Source organism: Podarcis bocagei, assembly GCF_964188305.1.
Source record: "Podarcis bocagei genome assembly, chromosome: 10".
Classification (NCBI taxonomy): domain Eukaryota; kingdom Metazoa; phylum Chordata; class Lepidosauria; order Squamata; family Lacertidae; genus Podarcis; species Podarcis bocagei.
In genome coordinates, this window is record NC_138135.1 from 13,981,409 (window position 1) to 14,000,482 (window position 19,074).

The 19,074-nt window shown below is 41.1% G+C and overlaps 2 protein-coding genes across 9 annotated transcripts in view; one reads left to right on the plus strand and one right to left on the minus strand.

The window, feature by feature from the left end:
- USP6NL (USP6 N-terminal like) overlaps positions 1–19,074 on the minus strand; it is a 145,115-nt gene that overhangs the window by 91,928 nt on the left and 34,113 nt on the right. Inside the window, exon 1 of one of the 8 annotated variants that reach the window (XM_081209933.1) lies at positions 256–676. The exons of the other annotated variants lie outside the window; for them this stretch is intronic. Coding sequence (XP_081066059.1) covers positions 256–316 — 61 coding nt within the window. The 5' untranslated portion in view covers positions 317–676. Of the gene's footprint in view, positions 1–255; positions 677–19,074 lie in introns of those variants that run through there. 8 annotated transcript variants of the gene reach the window in all.
- DNAI7 (dynein axonemal intermediate chain 7) overlaps positions 18,685–19,074 on the plus strand; it is a 278,992-nt gene continuing 278,602 nt past the window's right edge. Inside the window, exon 1 of the mRNA XM_081209963.1 lies at positions 18,685–18,689. The gene's annotated coding sequence lies outside the window, so the exon portion shown is untranslated. The remainder of the gene's footprint in view (positions 18,690–19,074) is intronic.

Below are 19,074 nucleotides of genomic sequence, written 5' to 3' on the forward strand. Positions count from 1 at the left end.
TTACATTTTCTAAATTTCTAGTGCAAGAACACAATTTTTTAAAAATATCAGAATTCTCACTTAAAAGTGGGAAACAGAGCCTATGTTATGATCTATCCTAACAACTTTTACTTGAATGAAGTCCTGTTTATTTTTAAAGAAAGTGACCTGGAATCAGATGCCTTTTAAGGACTGAATTGCAGTGTGCCATTTTCTCAAACTTCCACCACACAAACAGCAACAAACCATAGCTTGCATTCTGATATGATAGTTTACCCTTTTTTAAGTTTGCTTTTCTTCTCCCGTTGCGAGTGTTGCTTACAGCTTTGGTCCTCATTGAGCAAGATCCTTTGTTTTCAGATCACCACATAGTGTAACAATGCAAGGCCAGTTCCGTTCATGCAACTTGAAAATCCGAAGCAAGAAGGATGAAGAATGCATTCCTTTGCTTTGCTGCAAATGATGGTTTCAGATAAGCCAGCCAGTTTGAATTCTCATGTTTTCACATCTGAACACCAAGCCCAATGCAGTCAACTTTACAGGCTACAGATTTTCAAAACAATGGTACTGTTTGTTGAAAGCAAAGTGTCTTTCAGGAGACATGCAAGTATTCTCCACTCCAGCCTACACTCCCAGCATTCCACTCCAGAAGAAACAAGAAGATGTCAATAAACTGTTTCACACAAAGACAGATGAAGCATATCAAGGACAGCAGTGTTTGCAGCAGAGAATACCAACTGGCATTTTCCTTGGCTACAGAGTATTTTAGTTGAAATTGTTAAACATCAACACAGATCAGAATGTTCCTGTTCAAAGAGTGATGTTTGTTTGAAACAAACTTAGCAAAGAGGAACCTATGAAATTACAACCCCGCTTTCTAACTGTGTTTTAGCTGGAAGCCTCCAGACATTCCATACTGAGCACTGCTCTACAGCGATACCCTCCTGGTTTTCATTTCTATGGATTGCAATCATTTGTCTCTCTTGAAACATGCAAAGCACTAGCCTCCTTAGGTGTTAACCTAAATTACATGTCAATGCACCAAGAGGCTTCCTTATAGTACCACAGGGCCAATACTGAGAAATGAATCAAAGAACCACTGTGTTTTTATAGACATATAAAACCACACGCACAGGAGCAGACAATAAAAATGGTCCAGACATTCAGCAACGAGCAAAAGTAGGAGGCGCTGACATAACGCAGCAGCAGTGGTAGGAGCTGCAATTCGCTTGCCTTCCCAAACGGAGTAGCATTGTCCTTGGTGGTTATGTACGTGGTCCATAAAACATAGGCTGGGTGTCTGGATTCAAACTCTGGTGGTCAACCAAGTGACCATTTTTGAAGTATAATGTCAGTTATAGTAAGGTAGCAATTAAGGACAGCTCGCTAAACCAGTCAAGAACAACAATGGCAAGTCTGCTGTTTATCACATATATACTGAGTAAAAAAAAAGTCACATGTCAATGATAACCAAGAAAAAGATTACTATATCATGGTGGTTATTCTATTCATTACAATATCAACTGGTGAGCATGGTTTAAATCCAGCTGCTTTGGTTGCCCACACCAGTTCCCAGCACGAGAACTGGAATGAGCAGCCAACACAGAATCAAACCCCACACTACCACCCATCCATCTGCCAAGATCACTCCCATCAGAGTACTATCACCTGACTGACAGAGGTGTGTGTGTGTGTGTGTGTGTGTGTGTGTGTGTGTTTAAAAGCGGTCAGGATTGTCCCACACCACAGACAACAGACTCCCCAAGTTCTAACCTAAAATAAACTGGTCCTGGGACATTTGCAGGCTAGATAACTCCACCATTGTTCATCTGATAATTCAAACTAGAATGAACAAGTGGCTTAGGAAAAGCCTGATCTTGAGAGGGAGATGCCAACTCCTGGCAATTTATTTCCATCGCTGAATGGCCACTTGAATACAAAAACAATATCAGAATATAAAATTTAGTTCCCTATGCTATTATAACTGATAGCACAGACCAGCCCACATTCCTGCCAGCATACAAATGGGTTAACTTTAAATCAAACAAGAACTCACTTGGCTCCAGTGCACATTTTTCTCCTTATTTCCTGTTTCCAAGTTCGCGTTTAAACATCTATGAGATCACCTCTCTCCATCTTCCCCCTCTACATTTATATAATAAACAAGCTAGGAACTTTGTTAACCCACCTATGTTCCTCTTTAGCTATTTTCCATGGCTTTTAAGGACACAGCAAAGATCATACCAGTCACATAATCATAATAATGATGTGATTGCTCTTTACACTACACACTCAATACTCATTAATTTAAATTAAAATTACTGTTTAATTTTACAAGGAAAGAAATAAAATTGTTGGAATATGCATGGTAGTTTCTTGCTGAAAAGAATGTACTACATTTTCTTTGGGGAAGAAATTAGATCTGAATAAGACCACTACTTTCCACACAAAGATCATGTACTCCTCCTCCAACACAGTTGCTGCTTCTTCATCACCCCAGACAGCCCCGGCCAACCCTTTTCCTCGCTTCCCCAGCAACACAACTGAAGGCCTCATTTTAGGGATTCTGAATAGAGAGTATCACTTTGCTTACTTCCTTAACCCATCAGCTATTCCTGGCTTCTTTTATGTTGAAGGGGGAAGAGATCACAGGTAGTCATCAGAAAGAACATATTCAAAGGCCCTTGCCAGATGAGAGAGCAAACCTAAGCTGGAAGTTTTTCTCCACCACTCACAGTGGTAGAAATCAGGGTCATTCAACGAAGATGGATGTTGGAAGATTTCAGGACAGACAAAAGAAAGTATTCCCACACAGAGCACACAGTTAAACTATGGAGTTCGCTCGCACAAGGGGCAGTGACGGCCACTAACTTGGGTATCTTTAAACAGAGTTTACACAAATTCATGGAAAGTAAGATTATCAATAGCCCTGGTGGCTGTGCGCTACCAGCAGTATTGAATAAAGTGTGCCTCTGAATACCATTTGCTAGGAAGGACAAGTTCTGCTGGGCTCAGCTTCTGCTACTGGGCTCCCCATAAGCAACTGTTTGGCCACTGTGGGATTAGGATGCTGGACTAGATGAACCTTTGATGTCATCCAGCAGAGCTCTTATTATTATGGAAAGCTTTTATAGGGATCCTGTAGTATCATATGATCCACACTGACCTGTTGTCAGTCAGTGGCGTCCTTCCTGGCTAGTCTTCCTGCAGTTCCAACCTTCAGCCAGAACTGGCTATTGATACCCAGGTTGTATTACTCCCTGACCAGTCTCTGCTTCAAGAGCTGTCATATAGACTTGTAACAACAACAACAACAATTTCATTATTTATACCCCTCCCATCTGGCTGTGTTTCCCCAGCCACTTTGGGCAGCTTCCAGCAGAATATAAAACAATACCAAACAGTGCTAGACCTAGCATGGAGAAGGCAGTGGGAAGGACAATACATTTTATTATTATTTGTAAAGCTGTTTCGTCAATGACTTATTATTATGAGTCACATGCTGGGTCCACAACTTAACCCAACTGAAAACAATGCTAAATATAAAAGTGTGTGAAGATACTGTAGGAATGTCAAAGATAATCAGGCAGGGTGGGGTAGGTGAAGGGAAGGTGAAGCTGTGTATATAAACAAGGAAAGGCGAGAGATTGAGATCTGCCTGCAGGGAAGAAACTCACTTCCATGCAGAATCAAATTTCACTAGAGCAGCAAGTTGACAGCTCTAAGATTTCCTGGGAGATTCTGCATATTGGATTGGTGCGAGAGAGATACACAGTGTCTGCAGGACAATTTAATAATGCTGTTATAGCAAAATGTCACCAAAGCAGTCAGTGCATATTGTCACTGACAATGTTGTCACTGCTGAAAAACGTTTTTGTAACTTTAGATGCTTTGAAAAGCTGGTGTGAATATAAATCCATTTTAAAATTTAGCTTCATGCATGCTTTAATGCTTTGCATATTTCCCCCCTAAATTTAGGGTTTTATCTTTTTGTAAACCATTTTGAGGGTTTATACAATCAAGCAGTGTATAAATTTTATGAAATAAAATAAATAAATAAATAGATGGCCTCCAAGCATACATGGCGGTGGGGTGAGAGAGGAAAACAGATGCAAACTTTATGGTTCTTTCATGTTCAAGTGGCATCACACTATCATGACATCTGAGCAGAAAGGAACAGAATCAAGGTGTGGTACTTCCTGTGCAACCCTCTTTGGATGCTGCAATTCTATAACAGCTACAGTCATTCCAGGACAGTGAGTGACCCCCTGTGTTGGTAACCTCAGGGCTACATTACTGTAATGTGCTCCATGTGGGTCTGCCCTTATCAAAGCTGGTTTAGAAGCTGCAACTAGTGCAGAATGCAGCTTCTAGATTTCCTACTGCAATCATATTTTACTACTTCTGCAGGAACCGGACGGCTGCCAATTTGCTGCTCATCCAAATTTAAGTTGTTTGTGCTGACAAATAAAGCTCTTTATCAGAGTGAATGCCTGCTCCAATACTGACCAGCTTATTTACCAAGGTCATCCAAGGAGACTCTTTGGGTGGTGCCACAGTATGCAGCAATCCTGAGAGAGGGTCTTTTCTATGGGGGTGACTGCACAACAGAACCTCCTCCTGCATTCTGAAATAAGGTAGGTGCTGGCTGTGATGAGCCTTCAACACCTGCATAATACCTAGCAAGGAAAGGGTCTCTGAGATTCATTGCAGAGTAGACCAGAACCCAAACCCTTTCTCATACTTCCAACAAAGCATCCCAGACCCTAGAAAGGCTTTCAGACAGAAACATGTACAGCCTTGCAGCTCCTGGCTTGTATCCATGTTAGTCTACGAAATGAGGAGTGTATTGATAAAAGTGAAGGACCACAGAGACAGAATGGAAAGTCTAAAGCAAAATCACCTAGGTGCCACAATTCTTTAAGAAGTTGCTGTAATAGAGGGCAGATGAGTCTGATGTGCCAAAAGCAGTCCTATAGTATATAGAAATGCAGAAAGGGAAAAAGAAATTCAGATACAGCCCTTGGAGCACACTCCAGCAACAAGGACAAAAACAAAAACTTGGCCTAGGTGTGATACTGGATTCGTCACTGCCTCTGGACCAGTTCGGCTTGTGTGACAACCCCTTAACCAGCTTATCCCACAATGGAGATTATGTCATCCTTCACTCTGTTTCACTCCCACCTCTCCTCCCAAATGGGCGTAGTCTGAATTCACCCACATTACAAGTTCATTCTTTTCTGCCAAGCGTACAAATAAATGAATGGCTCTTTATGAAGTAACAGAGTATCGTTTCCTCATTTTGCTTTACACATTGGGAAACAAGCTCCAATCAATTGCTATAAAATTCCAGCCAAACTGCTCTCCCTAAAACACACACAATTTGTGGGGCAAGGCCTGCCTTGTGCTTTTATTTTTGTACAGGTATTTAGGTACTACATAAACAGCAACTATTTGTCTTAGTGATTGTTTCTCTGTCTGCATGAGAGACACACAAGCTCTGCAACATCATGGAACCCTTTCTTCAGAGGACACTATTTACATTATATTAAGTTTAGAAGGAAAGATCTATCTTCCAAGAGTCTTCACTTCTCATAATCATGAGTGGAACTCTGCTAGAAGGGGGCTTTGAAATCCTATGCTCCACACACATCATGCTACAGCCCATCAAGAAGCAAGTTTTTAGTGTTAGGGGGCCTTCAGGATTGGCAAGGATGTGGAGTAAGGGGTTCCTATTGGAAACCAAGGCAGAACTTCCCTTTGTACAAGTGTCTTCTATTCACGCTAGAGGCTCTTTGGAGTCAACCAACTGGCACCATTTTGAGTTCTGAATTTTACAGCTCATTATGGGTTTTGAAAAACATTTAGATGGCTTGTTTTTATTCAGATGGTGATAGTTGCCTTGTCTCTAATTTGGATAAAGGTGGGATCATTTTTTATCTGAGAATTGTGGACACTTCCAGCAAGACAAATTTTCAAATGGAGAAGAGGATATGAGATTCACCTGTAAATGTCAAGGACAAACCCACATCAGCTCAAGACAGTTGGGTCACAAACAGGAGGCACAAGGGGTAGCTAGTAAGACTTCAGCCTGAACAGCACAACTTTAGGCAAAGATTGAGAAGGAACTGCAAATCATACAGTGACGCCACAGCCAAGAAAGTTTCCATATATCAATAGACTAAAGGGAGTCAGGCAATATACCAGTGTCCTCATAAAGCAAAGATGGTTAACCAGTGGCCCTCCAGATGCTGTTGCATTACAGAGCTTTCCAGGGTTAAAGCTGCTCACTAGCCTGAACAATTAGAAGACTTGTCCAATGTTATCACTTTGGACGACCAACTATGGGTAGGAGCTGAGGAATAGGAGAGCAGGAGTTAAGAGGAAGCCTCCAAGTCCTTGTCTCCTTCTTGATGTTTGTTGTTGACCCAGCTATAGCAAACTGAACTACTCAGAGATACATTAATAGTACACATTGCATTTTCAGAGTGCCACCCATTTAGCGCACAATGCCTGCTGAATTTGGTGCCAAGGTTGCTATACTTACATGCAACAATACTTTTCCATTACAAACAGGGGAAATTCAACCTATTCAATTTTATGTCTATTCCAGGAGCTGTCACCTGCAAGTTGCTTAGCAATATTTTGTTAGCAATGGAGCTGTGAACATTTTACTAGGCCTAAGCTGTGCCGCACTATTACTTAATGGCTCTCCATATAAAAGCAGTTCCTATACTTTTGAAAGAAATGCAGCACCCTGAAGACACCTTGCAGAGTCACCTGTACAGCATATCCTGAAAATTAATTGAAAGTAATAAAGACGGCACACATTCAGGAGTTAAGGACTTAAAATTTGTACAGCCAAGATCGTGCTGGGAATGTCAAAAAAATTCATTTATACGTATAAGCAAAATCAATAGGTGTGGGTTTTGGTCACAATGCTGACCATTACACTAATGTTTTGTTGTTGAGTTCCTATGATTTTCAGTTCCTATGATGAACACTGAAATAATATTTTTGAGGATTTTGTAGAATACTTCAAAATGTGAGAGGGTATGGTGGTGGTTTAAGTGGTCTTAATGGCCAGAAAGTCCTTTCTCTTGCAGCACCTACACCCAGTGGCTGTACAGTATCTCCTCTCTCACCACCTCCCTTTCAACAATTCTAAAAAGTTACACAATATAGTAGTCAACTAAATTTGACACAAATTTGAGTTTTGTGATCACTGGCTCATGGGCTTCTTCCTCTCAGCAGGTAAGAGATAACCATGGTTCAGGGTTAAACCAGTGGAAGAGTTACCACAAACCATAGTTAGCCTTTGATGTGGAGACAAAGCAGATTTTAATCCTGAGTTCAATCTCTAAATTAAAAGCAAACCACTGTTAGCGCCAAGGATTCAGATGAAACATTGAACCATCGTTAACACTAGGAAAGGGAGAAGGGAATTTGTGAAAGCAAGGAGAGAATAGTACAAGCCCACAGCATGCACCTTTTTATAATATGTAAGTAAGCCACAACAAATGTCCTTGTTACAAACATCGGCTCTAAGCAGATTCAGTTTTCAGGATTGAACCTTTACGGCCAGAGTTCAAGTTTCCATTTTACTGCCCACATCCAATAAAGTGGAGCATTCCTTAACATGAGTGCACAGTCCAATGTTTACTTTATTCATTCTTGTATATCAGCACTCACCAACAGCAGTGCTGGCTGAGGATCAAGGGAACAGTAGTTGAAAACATCTGGAGGACAACAGGTGGATAAAGGCTGTGTCTTGCCTCTAGCTCATTTCTTCGGAATGTACTAACATTTCTTTGGAATGTAGTACTGTATAATTGTGAATATGAGAAGCACCTAATCAAAGCAAGGTTCAAATGGAAACAGGAGTGTGGTCTAAGGGGTTGAACAAAGACATCCACAAATGCTTTAAGAAGGGGATAGAAAGGCTTGCTGCTCAAGAAGGAAACAAGGAACTGCCAACACCAAGCCATCTGGAAAGCAAACTCAGCTAAGCCAAGATAGCATACCAGAGCAATGATCTTGGCCTGCAAGTCGGCTGTAGTGTTTGAAAGATGCCCAATTCATATCTTGGAGAAGGATCAGGTTTCTGTGTTTCTCTGCTAACTTGGCAGTGTTTTTTCTAAAAGGCTTCCTTACAGTGCTCTGCCCAAGGACTTACACATTGGGAAAGTGCGCCTTCCCCCACCCCCCAAATGTTGTGGCAACCAAAGCTATGAATCCTTTAGAAGTGGGACTTTAGCTCTCCGAAAGTGGCAAAGTAAAGAGCCCAAGCATCAGGTTAAAAAATAAATAAATCACAGAGGAGGTGATGGCAAAGACTTTCCTTTTCCTGAGATCCAGGAGATCTGCTGCTAGTCAGAATAGAGAATGCTGGGCTAAATGGACAACTGTTCTGATTTGGTGTAAGGTAGTTTCTCATGTTCACGGAGAAAATTTGGCAGTGGTGGGGGATGGCAAGGAGCCAAGACCTTTATGAGACGTCAGGGCTTTGAATGTTAAATATACCTAAGAGGGATCATAAAGGAGAATATCCAGCATATAGATTTCTCTGAGAAATGAAAAAGTGGCTCGCTGTATATAGATAAATCAATATTGGATTTTAATTCAGCCAGTTTCAGATGAAATGTGGAGATACATTTGAGAGGAAGGGAGATCGAACCTTTCATTACACATTCATTTTAAAGGAAAAACAACTTTACACGCAGCATTCTCAATATTGTAATATAGTGCGCCTTGAGATATTTCAAGTAAGCATTTTAAATGTTTCAAATGGTACAGAATTTTACACTATAGGAGCAGACAACAGGCTTAAGTAGTTGGCGGAGGACACGGGTGGTGCTGTGGGTTAAACCACAGAGCCTAGGACTTGCCGATCAGAAGGTCGGCGGTTCGAATCCCCGTGTCGGGGTGAGCTCCTGTTGCTCGGTCCCTGCTCCTGCCAACCTAGTACTTCAAAAGCACATCAAAGTGCAAGTAGATAAATAAGTACCGCTCCAGCGGGAAGGTAAACAGCGTTTCCATGCGCTGCTCTGGTTTGCCAGAAGCAGCTTGGTCATGCTGGCCACATGACCCGGAAGCTGTCTGCGGACAAACGCTGGCTCCCTCGGCCAATAAAGCGAGATGAGCGCCGCAACCCCAGAGTCGGTCACAACTGGACCTAATGGTCAGGTGTCCTTACCAACAGTGGCTTCAATCCAACAGAGTCCTGAGACTTTCATTTATGCAAGGGAGGAGCTGCCAGTTCCCATTCATTCTCCCACCCCCATCAGCTGTAGTTTCCCAAATTGCATCCCACACTGGTCTGCTGCAGAGGTTGCTAACCTGTTGTCTACCAGATGTTGCTGGACTCCAACTTCCATCAGCCCCAGTCAGCATGGTCAACTGTCACGAATGATGGGAGTTGCAGTACAGCAAAAATTAGTTAGCCACACATTCTCCATTCCTGTTTTACAGGGTCTCCAAGTGGCTTGAGTAGTAGCAACTGCAACAGCAGGAAAGAGGAAGCCATGAATGGAACACTGCACAAAATCTTTGGGATACAAACCTACAGAACTAATTTATCCCAAACTATAAATCCATAGCAGTATCTCAATACACGTCAACTTCAAGCTTTGTCTAGGTTCCAGATCCTCTGCACTCTGTCAAAGGTCAAACAAAGTGTAGAGCACTATTAAAAACAGAAGAGGTTATAATAGGAACACTAGAAAGAAGCACCCGGTCTACTTGTGAGGAAGACTGTCTTACTATCATATTTATTTATTTGACCAAAAATGTATATACCACTTGATTGTAAACAAAACAGCTAAGCATTTTTAATGAATACAAAGCAAACACTTACAAATCAAAGTTAAAAACGAGTATTTTAAAAAACTAGAATTTAATTAAAATCAACAGTTAAGCTAAAAACAGATTAAAACACATGTCTATTTATACATGTCTGGATAAGCATGCCAAAAAGAAGGATCCCTGAACAGGAGCATGGCACACAACAACATTTTGTGACAGGTTCACCTTCTTCTACATATGTCTCAAATGCGGCAGTGCTGGTCTCAAGTACAGGACAGTGCAATGCTATGCACTTGCCCTGAAGCTGTGCATTCTAATATAAAATTATGAATAAAACAAGTGCAGGCTTGTGTGCCGATACTCATGATCTAAGACTGGAGCACATTTCAACAGGTTCGTCTCTTTCTGGGAAGTGCACTATGAAAAAGAAACTATCAGGAATTGTGAAACATCACTGCGAGGGATGGGAGGAGAGATGACGACAACAACAACAACAACAACAACAACAACAACAACAACAACAACAACAACAATGAACTTAAATTCCTTACTTCACTGGGATAATTTCTGGATGTTCTTCCAATAAGAGCAAACTCTTTTGAAACTTCTGTTGAACTTATTACTCTTTTAGTTAGAAAATCTGTTTTCAGCGAATTGAACTAACAGAAGTCATGAAATATAATGAAGAGCAAGAAGATAATAGGATGTTAATATAAAAGACACACATTTTCCAAACTTAAATCTTCAAAACATTCTAGGGGAAAGGTCTGTTTTTAACCAATGGCCATTATAACAAGTCATTTAAAAATTCAGGGAAGAGTAGTCAAGTAATACAAACCAAGTGTTGCCATTAATTGAAGATGGCTATCCTCTGTCCTTCCACACATAAGAAAGCTTGAATTTTATTTTTTACTTTGGTGCCATTGTCTTACTTTGTATTATATACTTTCCACACCCTGATTTTCAAGTCCAAATGCAGGCCACCCAGCACAAGGAGGAAAGCTCCGTGAGAGGACTGTATCATACATTTCCCCTTTAATACTCAAAACTGTTCTTAACATCAGAAAACTGCACTTTCAGTGCAGAGTTGCCTGTGTAAAAAGCCACTGCCTCCAGGAAAGACGAATGGCAACAGGAAAGGTCCCCTGGGCTGCACATACAGTATTGCCACGAGAGAGTGCAGGAATATTCCAAAGTAGAATTTACTTCTGTGAAGGAATAGCTAGCTTCTCAACATTTGGGATACTGAATGAATGAATAAATAAATGCACAAGCTTGCTTCTTTTTCATATTGCTATGTACCATTTAATTAATTAGTACAGAGATAGATGAGCAGACATTCCTTGCAATATTGCCCTTTTCTGGCTAGGGTAAACCTAGCCCTGGTTTGTTGGATTTCTGAGAAAGGCAGGGCGGTGACACACTCAACTTATGAAAAGGGACATTTGTTCCTCTCGAGTCTGCAGAATGGACCTTCTGTAGCTGAAGAGGAAAACATCTTCCACTCTGAATTCCAAGTTTTATTTCTGTTGCAGACTGAACAGTCAAACAGTAAGGACCACTGTCTAGCAAACTGGGCACTTACCATTTCCAGGAACTGGAGCAACAGGCCACCTACAAGTCAGATGGAAATACGTTTTTGCAGAATCAAAACAAGCCGGTAGGACCATGTCAGAAATTTTCCAGAATGCTAAGCTACATATCTTACCCATTAAGAAAACCCACATATAATTTTCATATTCATGATGCGTGTCAAAATGAACAAACAGGTAATACTTTGAAGACACTTCTTTATGCAGCAGAGACAGTGAATAGTCAAACCCTGGAGGCAAGGGTTGCCACCAACCTGGACAGTTTTAAAAGGAATGAAGAGTGCTCTTGCGTCCCTATTGCAGACTTCCCATAAACAACTGGCTGGTCACTGTAATGGCAGGACGTTGGGCTAGATTGGCCACCGACTTGATCCAACAGGCTCTTCTTTTATGTTTTGCTCCACAGAAACATACAGCCCTTTTGAATATGCTGTCCGATAGGAAGCAGTTATAGAGGAAATACAAGCAGTATTATGCATATTTTTGACGCAATCCCTCACCTCCAAACCATGGATGATATATAAGCTAGTTGTACTCAGAGTAGACCCATTAAAATAAAGGACCCAAGTGAGTCATGCCCATTAATTTCAATGGGCTGTCTAACATTGGGTGCAATCCCACAATGCTGTGCAATAGAGAGCCATTCCGAAAGAGGCTCTGTGCGGCACCAGCTCCTTTGTGAAGACTCCTGTAATGGCCTACTAGCTGGTTCTTTATGCTTTGATACAACCACCCACATTTTGGCCTGTCACAACAGGCGTGTTGCAGTTTAAGAACATGAGAATCAACTCGCTGGTGAGCATGAAGAGCAAGGAGGTCAATAGGGATGTTCTTGAGAGTTGCAAGGCAATTCCAGTCTCCTCCCCAAAGGTGCAAGAAAGGTTGGGGGTTGTTTGGCTGCTACGTGGCTCATCTGTGCAGCAGGCAAGCCAAAACATTTTCAGTCTTCCTTTCCTGCTAGAAAGGGACGCAGGGAACTGTTTTAGCCATGCAGCAGAATTTGTATACAGCATTTCCAGACTGCGCCATAAACAAAGCATTCTCGGGGTATCTTGCAGCATAAAAACTGCAATGTGTGTGTACAGTCTAAAAACACAGAAAGCCCAGAAGGGGGAAGAAGAAGGGCCTGGACACCACCATTTTGGGCTTTGATACCAAAACCAACCCAAAGTTGGTTGCACTTCCTCACCCCCGCAGGCAAAATGCAGTTGCATCTTTAACTCCTGAAGTAACATGGTAAAGAGAAGCAGAAGCAGAAGCTCCCACCACCCCACCCAAAAAAATATTTTCTAAAGCTAGGCCAGACAGCCCCCCTTTTTTTAAACCAAGGATTTACTATTCTTGTGCCTAAATAATAATAATAATAATTTATTATTTATACCCCGCCCATCTGGCTGGGCCTCCCCAGCCACTCTGGGCGGCTTCCATAGAAACCAAAAATACACTAAAATAGCACACGTTAAAAACTTCCCTGAACAGGGCTGCCTTAAGATGTCTTCTGAATGCCAGGAACTTACTTCAGTCTTTGCACCCTTTTGATATATGAACTTAGGAACATAAGAATCAAAAGCCATACTGAAAATTTGGCTCTTTCTTATTCATTGCTTTTGTATTTTCAAACCAACGTACAAGCTTGATGGCTAGAAACCTATTTCTCCTACAAAGAAGCTAGGCTTTTCAGTATTCTAGGTAAAAGAATATGGACCACACAGTTGTCTTTAAGAAACATGTGTCTTGGAACAATGAGCTCCGACGAACAGCTACAAATCATGATGTAAACTGGGGTCATGGCACATTTTGTATTTCACTTTGAATAACTCTAAAATTAAAGCCAAGAAGGAATAAGCCTGGCCCAATGTGAGGCAAATGTATATAATAGCTGTGTCTTACAAAGTACATATTATAAACACTGTCAACATGTTGGACACGCTAGTACAACCTGTAAATTTAATGAGGAAGCTTGCAGGTTTAATGGCCAAAGCTTGAGGCTAACATTCATATTTAAACATAGTAAATCCCATACTCATGGGTGTTTAACAGTGCTCTACGAGTTATAAGAAAAATAAACTACTTTAAAAAATAGGTCACCTCTTCAAAACTTTGAATTCTTTTTTAACATGGCACATTTGTTTGTAAAGGCAGTAAATGCTTCAAGGGGGTTGTACCTGTCTATTAAAAGAAGTCAGTATTGCAAAATTAACTGTACATGACAACACATATTGGCCAAATGCACAAAAATCACCCATGCTTCCATTAAAAAAAACACAACCACAAGTACACAGCTGAGGCAAGCTTTAAAAAACTTTTTCCTTCTGTGCCAAGAATATCCGACAAAGCTCAACTCTCCCAACAGTAAAAATGCCCTGGAGAAGTATGCTTGACTGTCAGTTGTTATGTCCACAGTATACTACAGATGTTAACATCTGTTGTGCTGTCTAGAATCTGTCAGTTTGCTGCTCAAAAAAACAGAGTCTACAAACAAGACTCTTGGAGCTGCATGTTATGTAACAAGGCAGAGAGACAGGCTTTCCCAGATATAAAGGGGGAAAGCAGTAAGTGGGAAATGGGATTCTCTGCATGTGCGTCCTCAACAAGTTTGTAGTAGTTTCTTTCTCTGCCAGGTTCCAAAAACAGAGGTAAACATGGCTGAGAAAAAGTGTAGGGGGGTTATTTCCATGAGATAACTGCTGTGCATGAAGCGTTAAGCAATGTAGCCTCTTGAGGATGAATCTCCTCTATGGACACTTTCGCTCTCCCATATTCCTTCAGCAAACTTGGGTTTGGAAACCAAGAGGTTACATCCAATGCTCCATGATTCGAACACTGCCCAGGCAATGGAAGGTCCCTTCTTCCACTCCTCCTGCATGCCCCCCAAAATTTGCTGGCATGTGTGTGTTCTATTCAGCAGTTGGAAGTCTCTTCCGCTAGCAGAACAGGAATGTTTATGCATGAAGATCGGCTTAATACCGAACCCATGTGATTAGCTTTGATTAAATAGGACTGCAGGAAATGACCTAAAAGCAGAGACTCTACCATTCATGTAGGCTCCATCACAACATGGATGTACCAGCACCTTGATCCCTCTGCATTATGAAAAAGACATTTAAGAAAGGTTTTCCTTCTGGTTTCTATCCAAAGATCAGCAGAAACATGGGTTTTCAGGCTGCAAATACAACAGGCTAACCCATGAATGGCCAAGCTGCAGGCTGGGTGGAACATAGGAAACTGCCTTATACGTGCCCTCTCCACCTTCTCTCCTATATGAATTTTTCCCTTCCCTTTCCAGCATCGACTATGGAACTATGGACTGAGGAAAACACTGTCCCCAATTAAAGATTTAAGGCAGAATTTAAAGGAGCTTAGAGGAAAACACAAAATCTGTTCATTGGATAACCAACACCTGATGCTGTGGATTCCCCACATTAGAAGAACAATCTGCCCTCTATCCTCTAAACTGGGCACCATGTTTAATATTTGAGTATTATGTACACTAGATTTGCCCTCTTGACTTCTGTGACTTCCTCAAAAACTGTGGGCCCAGCCAGCTCAGTTCCTTGGGGTTTCATATCAGCAAAATTTACAGCCTATGCTACCCATCCGTACAACAGCAATGACAGTCTTGTCTAGCAAACAAATTAAATGAGTTGCTCTCTCTGCTCGGGAGAAATCAACTGTCTGACCAAGAGGGTTGTGCTGACAACCTCCCTTCATCTCTCACTTTTACAATCAACTGTCTGCAAGACAAAATTTAAACACATCCACCACAATGGGTGGAGGGAAAGAGAGAGAAGGATGCATTTGTTCACTTGCAGTTGAATCCTGCTCATATAAACACATGAAGACAAGTGTTGTCATCCCTCACCCACATAAGCTTGATGTGTGGGTAACGCTTCTACTTGCTGCTAGATGGCGTTAAATGAAGACAGAATTGGACTTTAAATGCCAAATATCTTTTCTTGTCAGGCAGCGTAACTTAAGTACAACGATCTCTAAATTTCTTTTTGAAACAACAGCAGAGCTTGCAATATCCAAACTCCTTTTGCTAAGGCAACGAAACCCGCAATCAAGTAACATGTTAGTTCAAGTCAACGTGTAAAGTTCAGCCCTTCACCTCATTTCTTGGTCAGTTCCTCACTGCCCCTTTAGGATTGTTAACACACAGTGCTGCAATGAAAGCAGGAGCAACAACTGGCAATATTCACCTAGAACTAGACAATCCTATGATGCACATAAAAGCTCCCAAATTCCCCGCCTGCTTGCTTCCATGGCAAAAGTCCATAGTCCTCCTAGCATTACTTTAGTCCGAAGTGTATGGAAAGCATCTAGGCAACGCTGCACCAACACTTTAGCCGTCACTGTCCACGATGTTTAGAGTCAACATGAACACGTTACGTTTCTGACTCTCTAATAATATTGATTACTCAGAGCAATATATTTGCTCTAGGGCTGAATAATTGGAATAACTGAAAGTAAGACCGCTTCCAAAACCAATTCCATGAGGACAGAAAACCTGCAAGCTCCATCCATGCATTTCCAAAACTTTAATAGCAGCTTTGCAAATTCAATAAATGCAAAAGCACTTGCTGGTGAGCTCCTTTATTGTGCCACTATGTGTCAAGAAGGGGGAACGAAGAGGTCAATAAAGCAGATGAAGCATAATTGGATTAGGTTATTTCGTCCTTGCCAAGGGAAACCCATCACAAGGTTGCTCTTCCTTTTAGAGAGCATGGAATGTTTCCAGTCATCCAACCATTGGAATATTAATATCAAAGCACTCTATTCACAAATGCGCTGTAATACGTATAGACCTAAGCTATAGGGTGCAATCACACATTGTCAAGCTGTGGAGGAGATATTTTGTTCAGAGCAATTAGAGAAATTATTACATGGCCCTACCTATGCACTTTTCGAGACCATCACACAATATGTTCTTAAAGTGTCTAGCAAGGGTTTGTGGCTGACATATTAAATCCGATTCATTGATGGAGCACACAGCAAATTTTAAACTTACTTTGATTCTGCTGTGCAATTTGATAACGGGAGTGAAAAGATATTTAAAATGATCTTTCCTTTTAATAATGAGCCGGTGTTTGTTTTATTGGATTGCAAATTATCACACGCTTCTCCCTCAAAAAGGCACCTATATTAAAGTTCTGAAAATATAAAATTTTATTTGGCAAAAAAATTATTTAATCAATAAACATCTCTGGAAATGTTAGATCTAGTGAAGATTGAGCAGGGAGGAGCAGAGAAACAAGATAGGAAGGGTTTAATAAATAGTAGAACCATTCGTGAACTCATTTCATTATATATATTTTTCACCACATTTCAGAGCCAGGCCTGCATTGCAGCTTGACCCAATATACCAGATTTAGGCCAGGGGCTACTCACTTTCAGTAGAGCACTAAATGACTCTGTTTCTTTTTTGCTTCCATCTCACATTATTACACTGACTCAGGCTTGAAAAGAAAAGCACTATTCCCAACACAACCCAGCTCTTTCCCAACTCTAGGATGTGTCAGTGTACTTATCTGAGGACCCTGACCCAATGGCTCGAGCATACAAACAAAATTGGTGTGGCTGACCACGTCCACCCTGAAATGCAACAGAGCCGCTATCAGTACTGGAACATAAACAGCAAAGCACGGACATACACTTCGAGAAAACTGTCTGGGGAAAACATCCAGGCCCCACAAGCTAGCCTTGACACTAAAGACCAGGGTGGGGAGAAACAAGTGACTATTTGTGGGGAGATGAAAATAAACTGCTCCTTTTCCACTTTGCTCCTTCAAAATCCCAGCGCAAAGAGCACACACAGACAACCTAAATCAGAAGGTTCATACATTCAAGAACTAGCTCTTTCTTTCTTTCTTTTTTAAGACAAACCAAAGAGATTAAATAGATTGTGACTATATCCATCCATCAACACAGAGTTCAGTGAAGAAATCCTAAGGCCCACAGAGAGTATCACGAGCCTGCTAGTCACGTAGACTATCAGCAAAATAGAACACCAAGTTCCTTCAGAGCCAAATACCACTAAAACATCTCATTTTCAAGTGTATTCACAGTAGTGTTGCCCCCCAGCCAGAAATAACAGCTGTAGTACAGCAGAACTTAATTGTATCCTAACTGTTGGTTGTAAATATGTTGCAATGTGTTTTATTATTGTTTTTAACTAGTTTGTTTTTATTATTCTGTATTTTATGATTAATGTTTATAACACTGTAACCCACCTTGAACCCCAACTTGGGAGAAAGACAGGGTATAAATGAATGAAATGAAAATGAATGGATGAATGAATGAATAAGAACACCACTTCTGTTCTGTCTACATTCCCCTTTTTAGTTCTGAATCCACTTTTTAAATTCCCAGGGTAGCTGCCAATACACAACAGGAGCCACAAAGACAGGCAGCAGCATATACCAACAATTACAAGTAGATCTACAATCACATTACCTATTAAAACCCTTAGAAGCTGCCACCCCCAAAGAGACCATCCCAGCTGCTGCCAAAAACCCATAATCTTGGCACCAGGCAAACAGATCAGGAAGGAAAGTTTCAAATCTGAGGGGCTACTACAGTGAAGGCTTTGTCTCACTTGAGATGGCAAGGACACCCTTAGACAACTCCAATGACAAGCTCCAACATCCAAGCAGATTTATCTGGAAGCATGTACTTCAAATACAGTGGTACCTCAGCTTAAGAACTTAATTCGTTCTGGAGGTCCGTTCTTAACCTGAAACTGTTCTGTAACCCAAGGTACCACTGTACCCTAGATTTAGGGTTTTAAAAAGCCCTTTCTCCCTTACATGTTTGAGTTATCCACCATGTTTTGATATTTTCGTTTTGTTGCTCTTTCCTGATTATATTGTTTGTCTTGATAGTTGCCTCTGACAGAAATTTGCTGGGGGGCATTTCAAAGGAAAGGAAAGGAAAGGAAAGGAAAGGAAAGGAAAGGAAAGGAGCATTTTGAATCATGCTAGGAAATGAATTCGCTAACCTGTGGAATTCTTTACCGAGTGCTGAGATGTGCTGATGTTTAAATGTCTCAGCAGCCTTGCAGCTGTGTTATGAAATACCTGAGCTTCTGAACAGTCACAAAAAGTGTGCTCCTGAAGAGCATATCAACTATTCCGTATCTCCCTTCCTTTCTTAGTCTTCTTTAACATTTCAGGCTATGAACAGCAGCATAGTCATGAATACACAGGAATGCACACCAATATACTTTGCTGCGGCCTACTGACCACTTGTCAAGGTGACCCGAGACAGTAAAGTTCACCACCTCTTTACGTTACAGTACTACAGAAAAAGTCAGCTAGTGTTTAAATATATATTGCAAGTTGCCTATAGTTTCTTTAGCACTTGTTATACAAGTGCATTGAAATCTTCATTCCACAAACCCAATTGCTATCTCAGTAAAGTGGATTAGGATCTCCAGTTTACAGATGGTGTACAAATCCTGAGTTAATAACTAGCCTGAAGTCACTCAATGCCTTAATGCGTCCAAAGAGATATATACCCTTGGTTCCTTTTTCCGAATACACCATTCTGTCCAATGCGCTATGGTTGATCCAACCTATAGTGTTCTGACTTGGTCTCCTAATTGACATTCGCTGCTTTAACAGTTGATATAACAGTTGATATGGGAAGGACAGATCGTGAAGCTGAGGCTCCAATACTTTGGCCACCTCATGAGAAG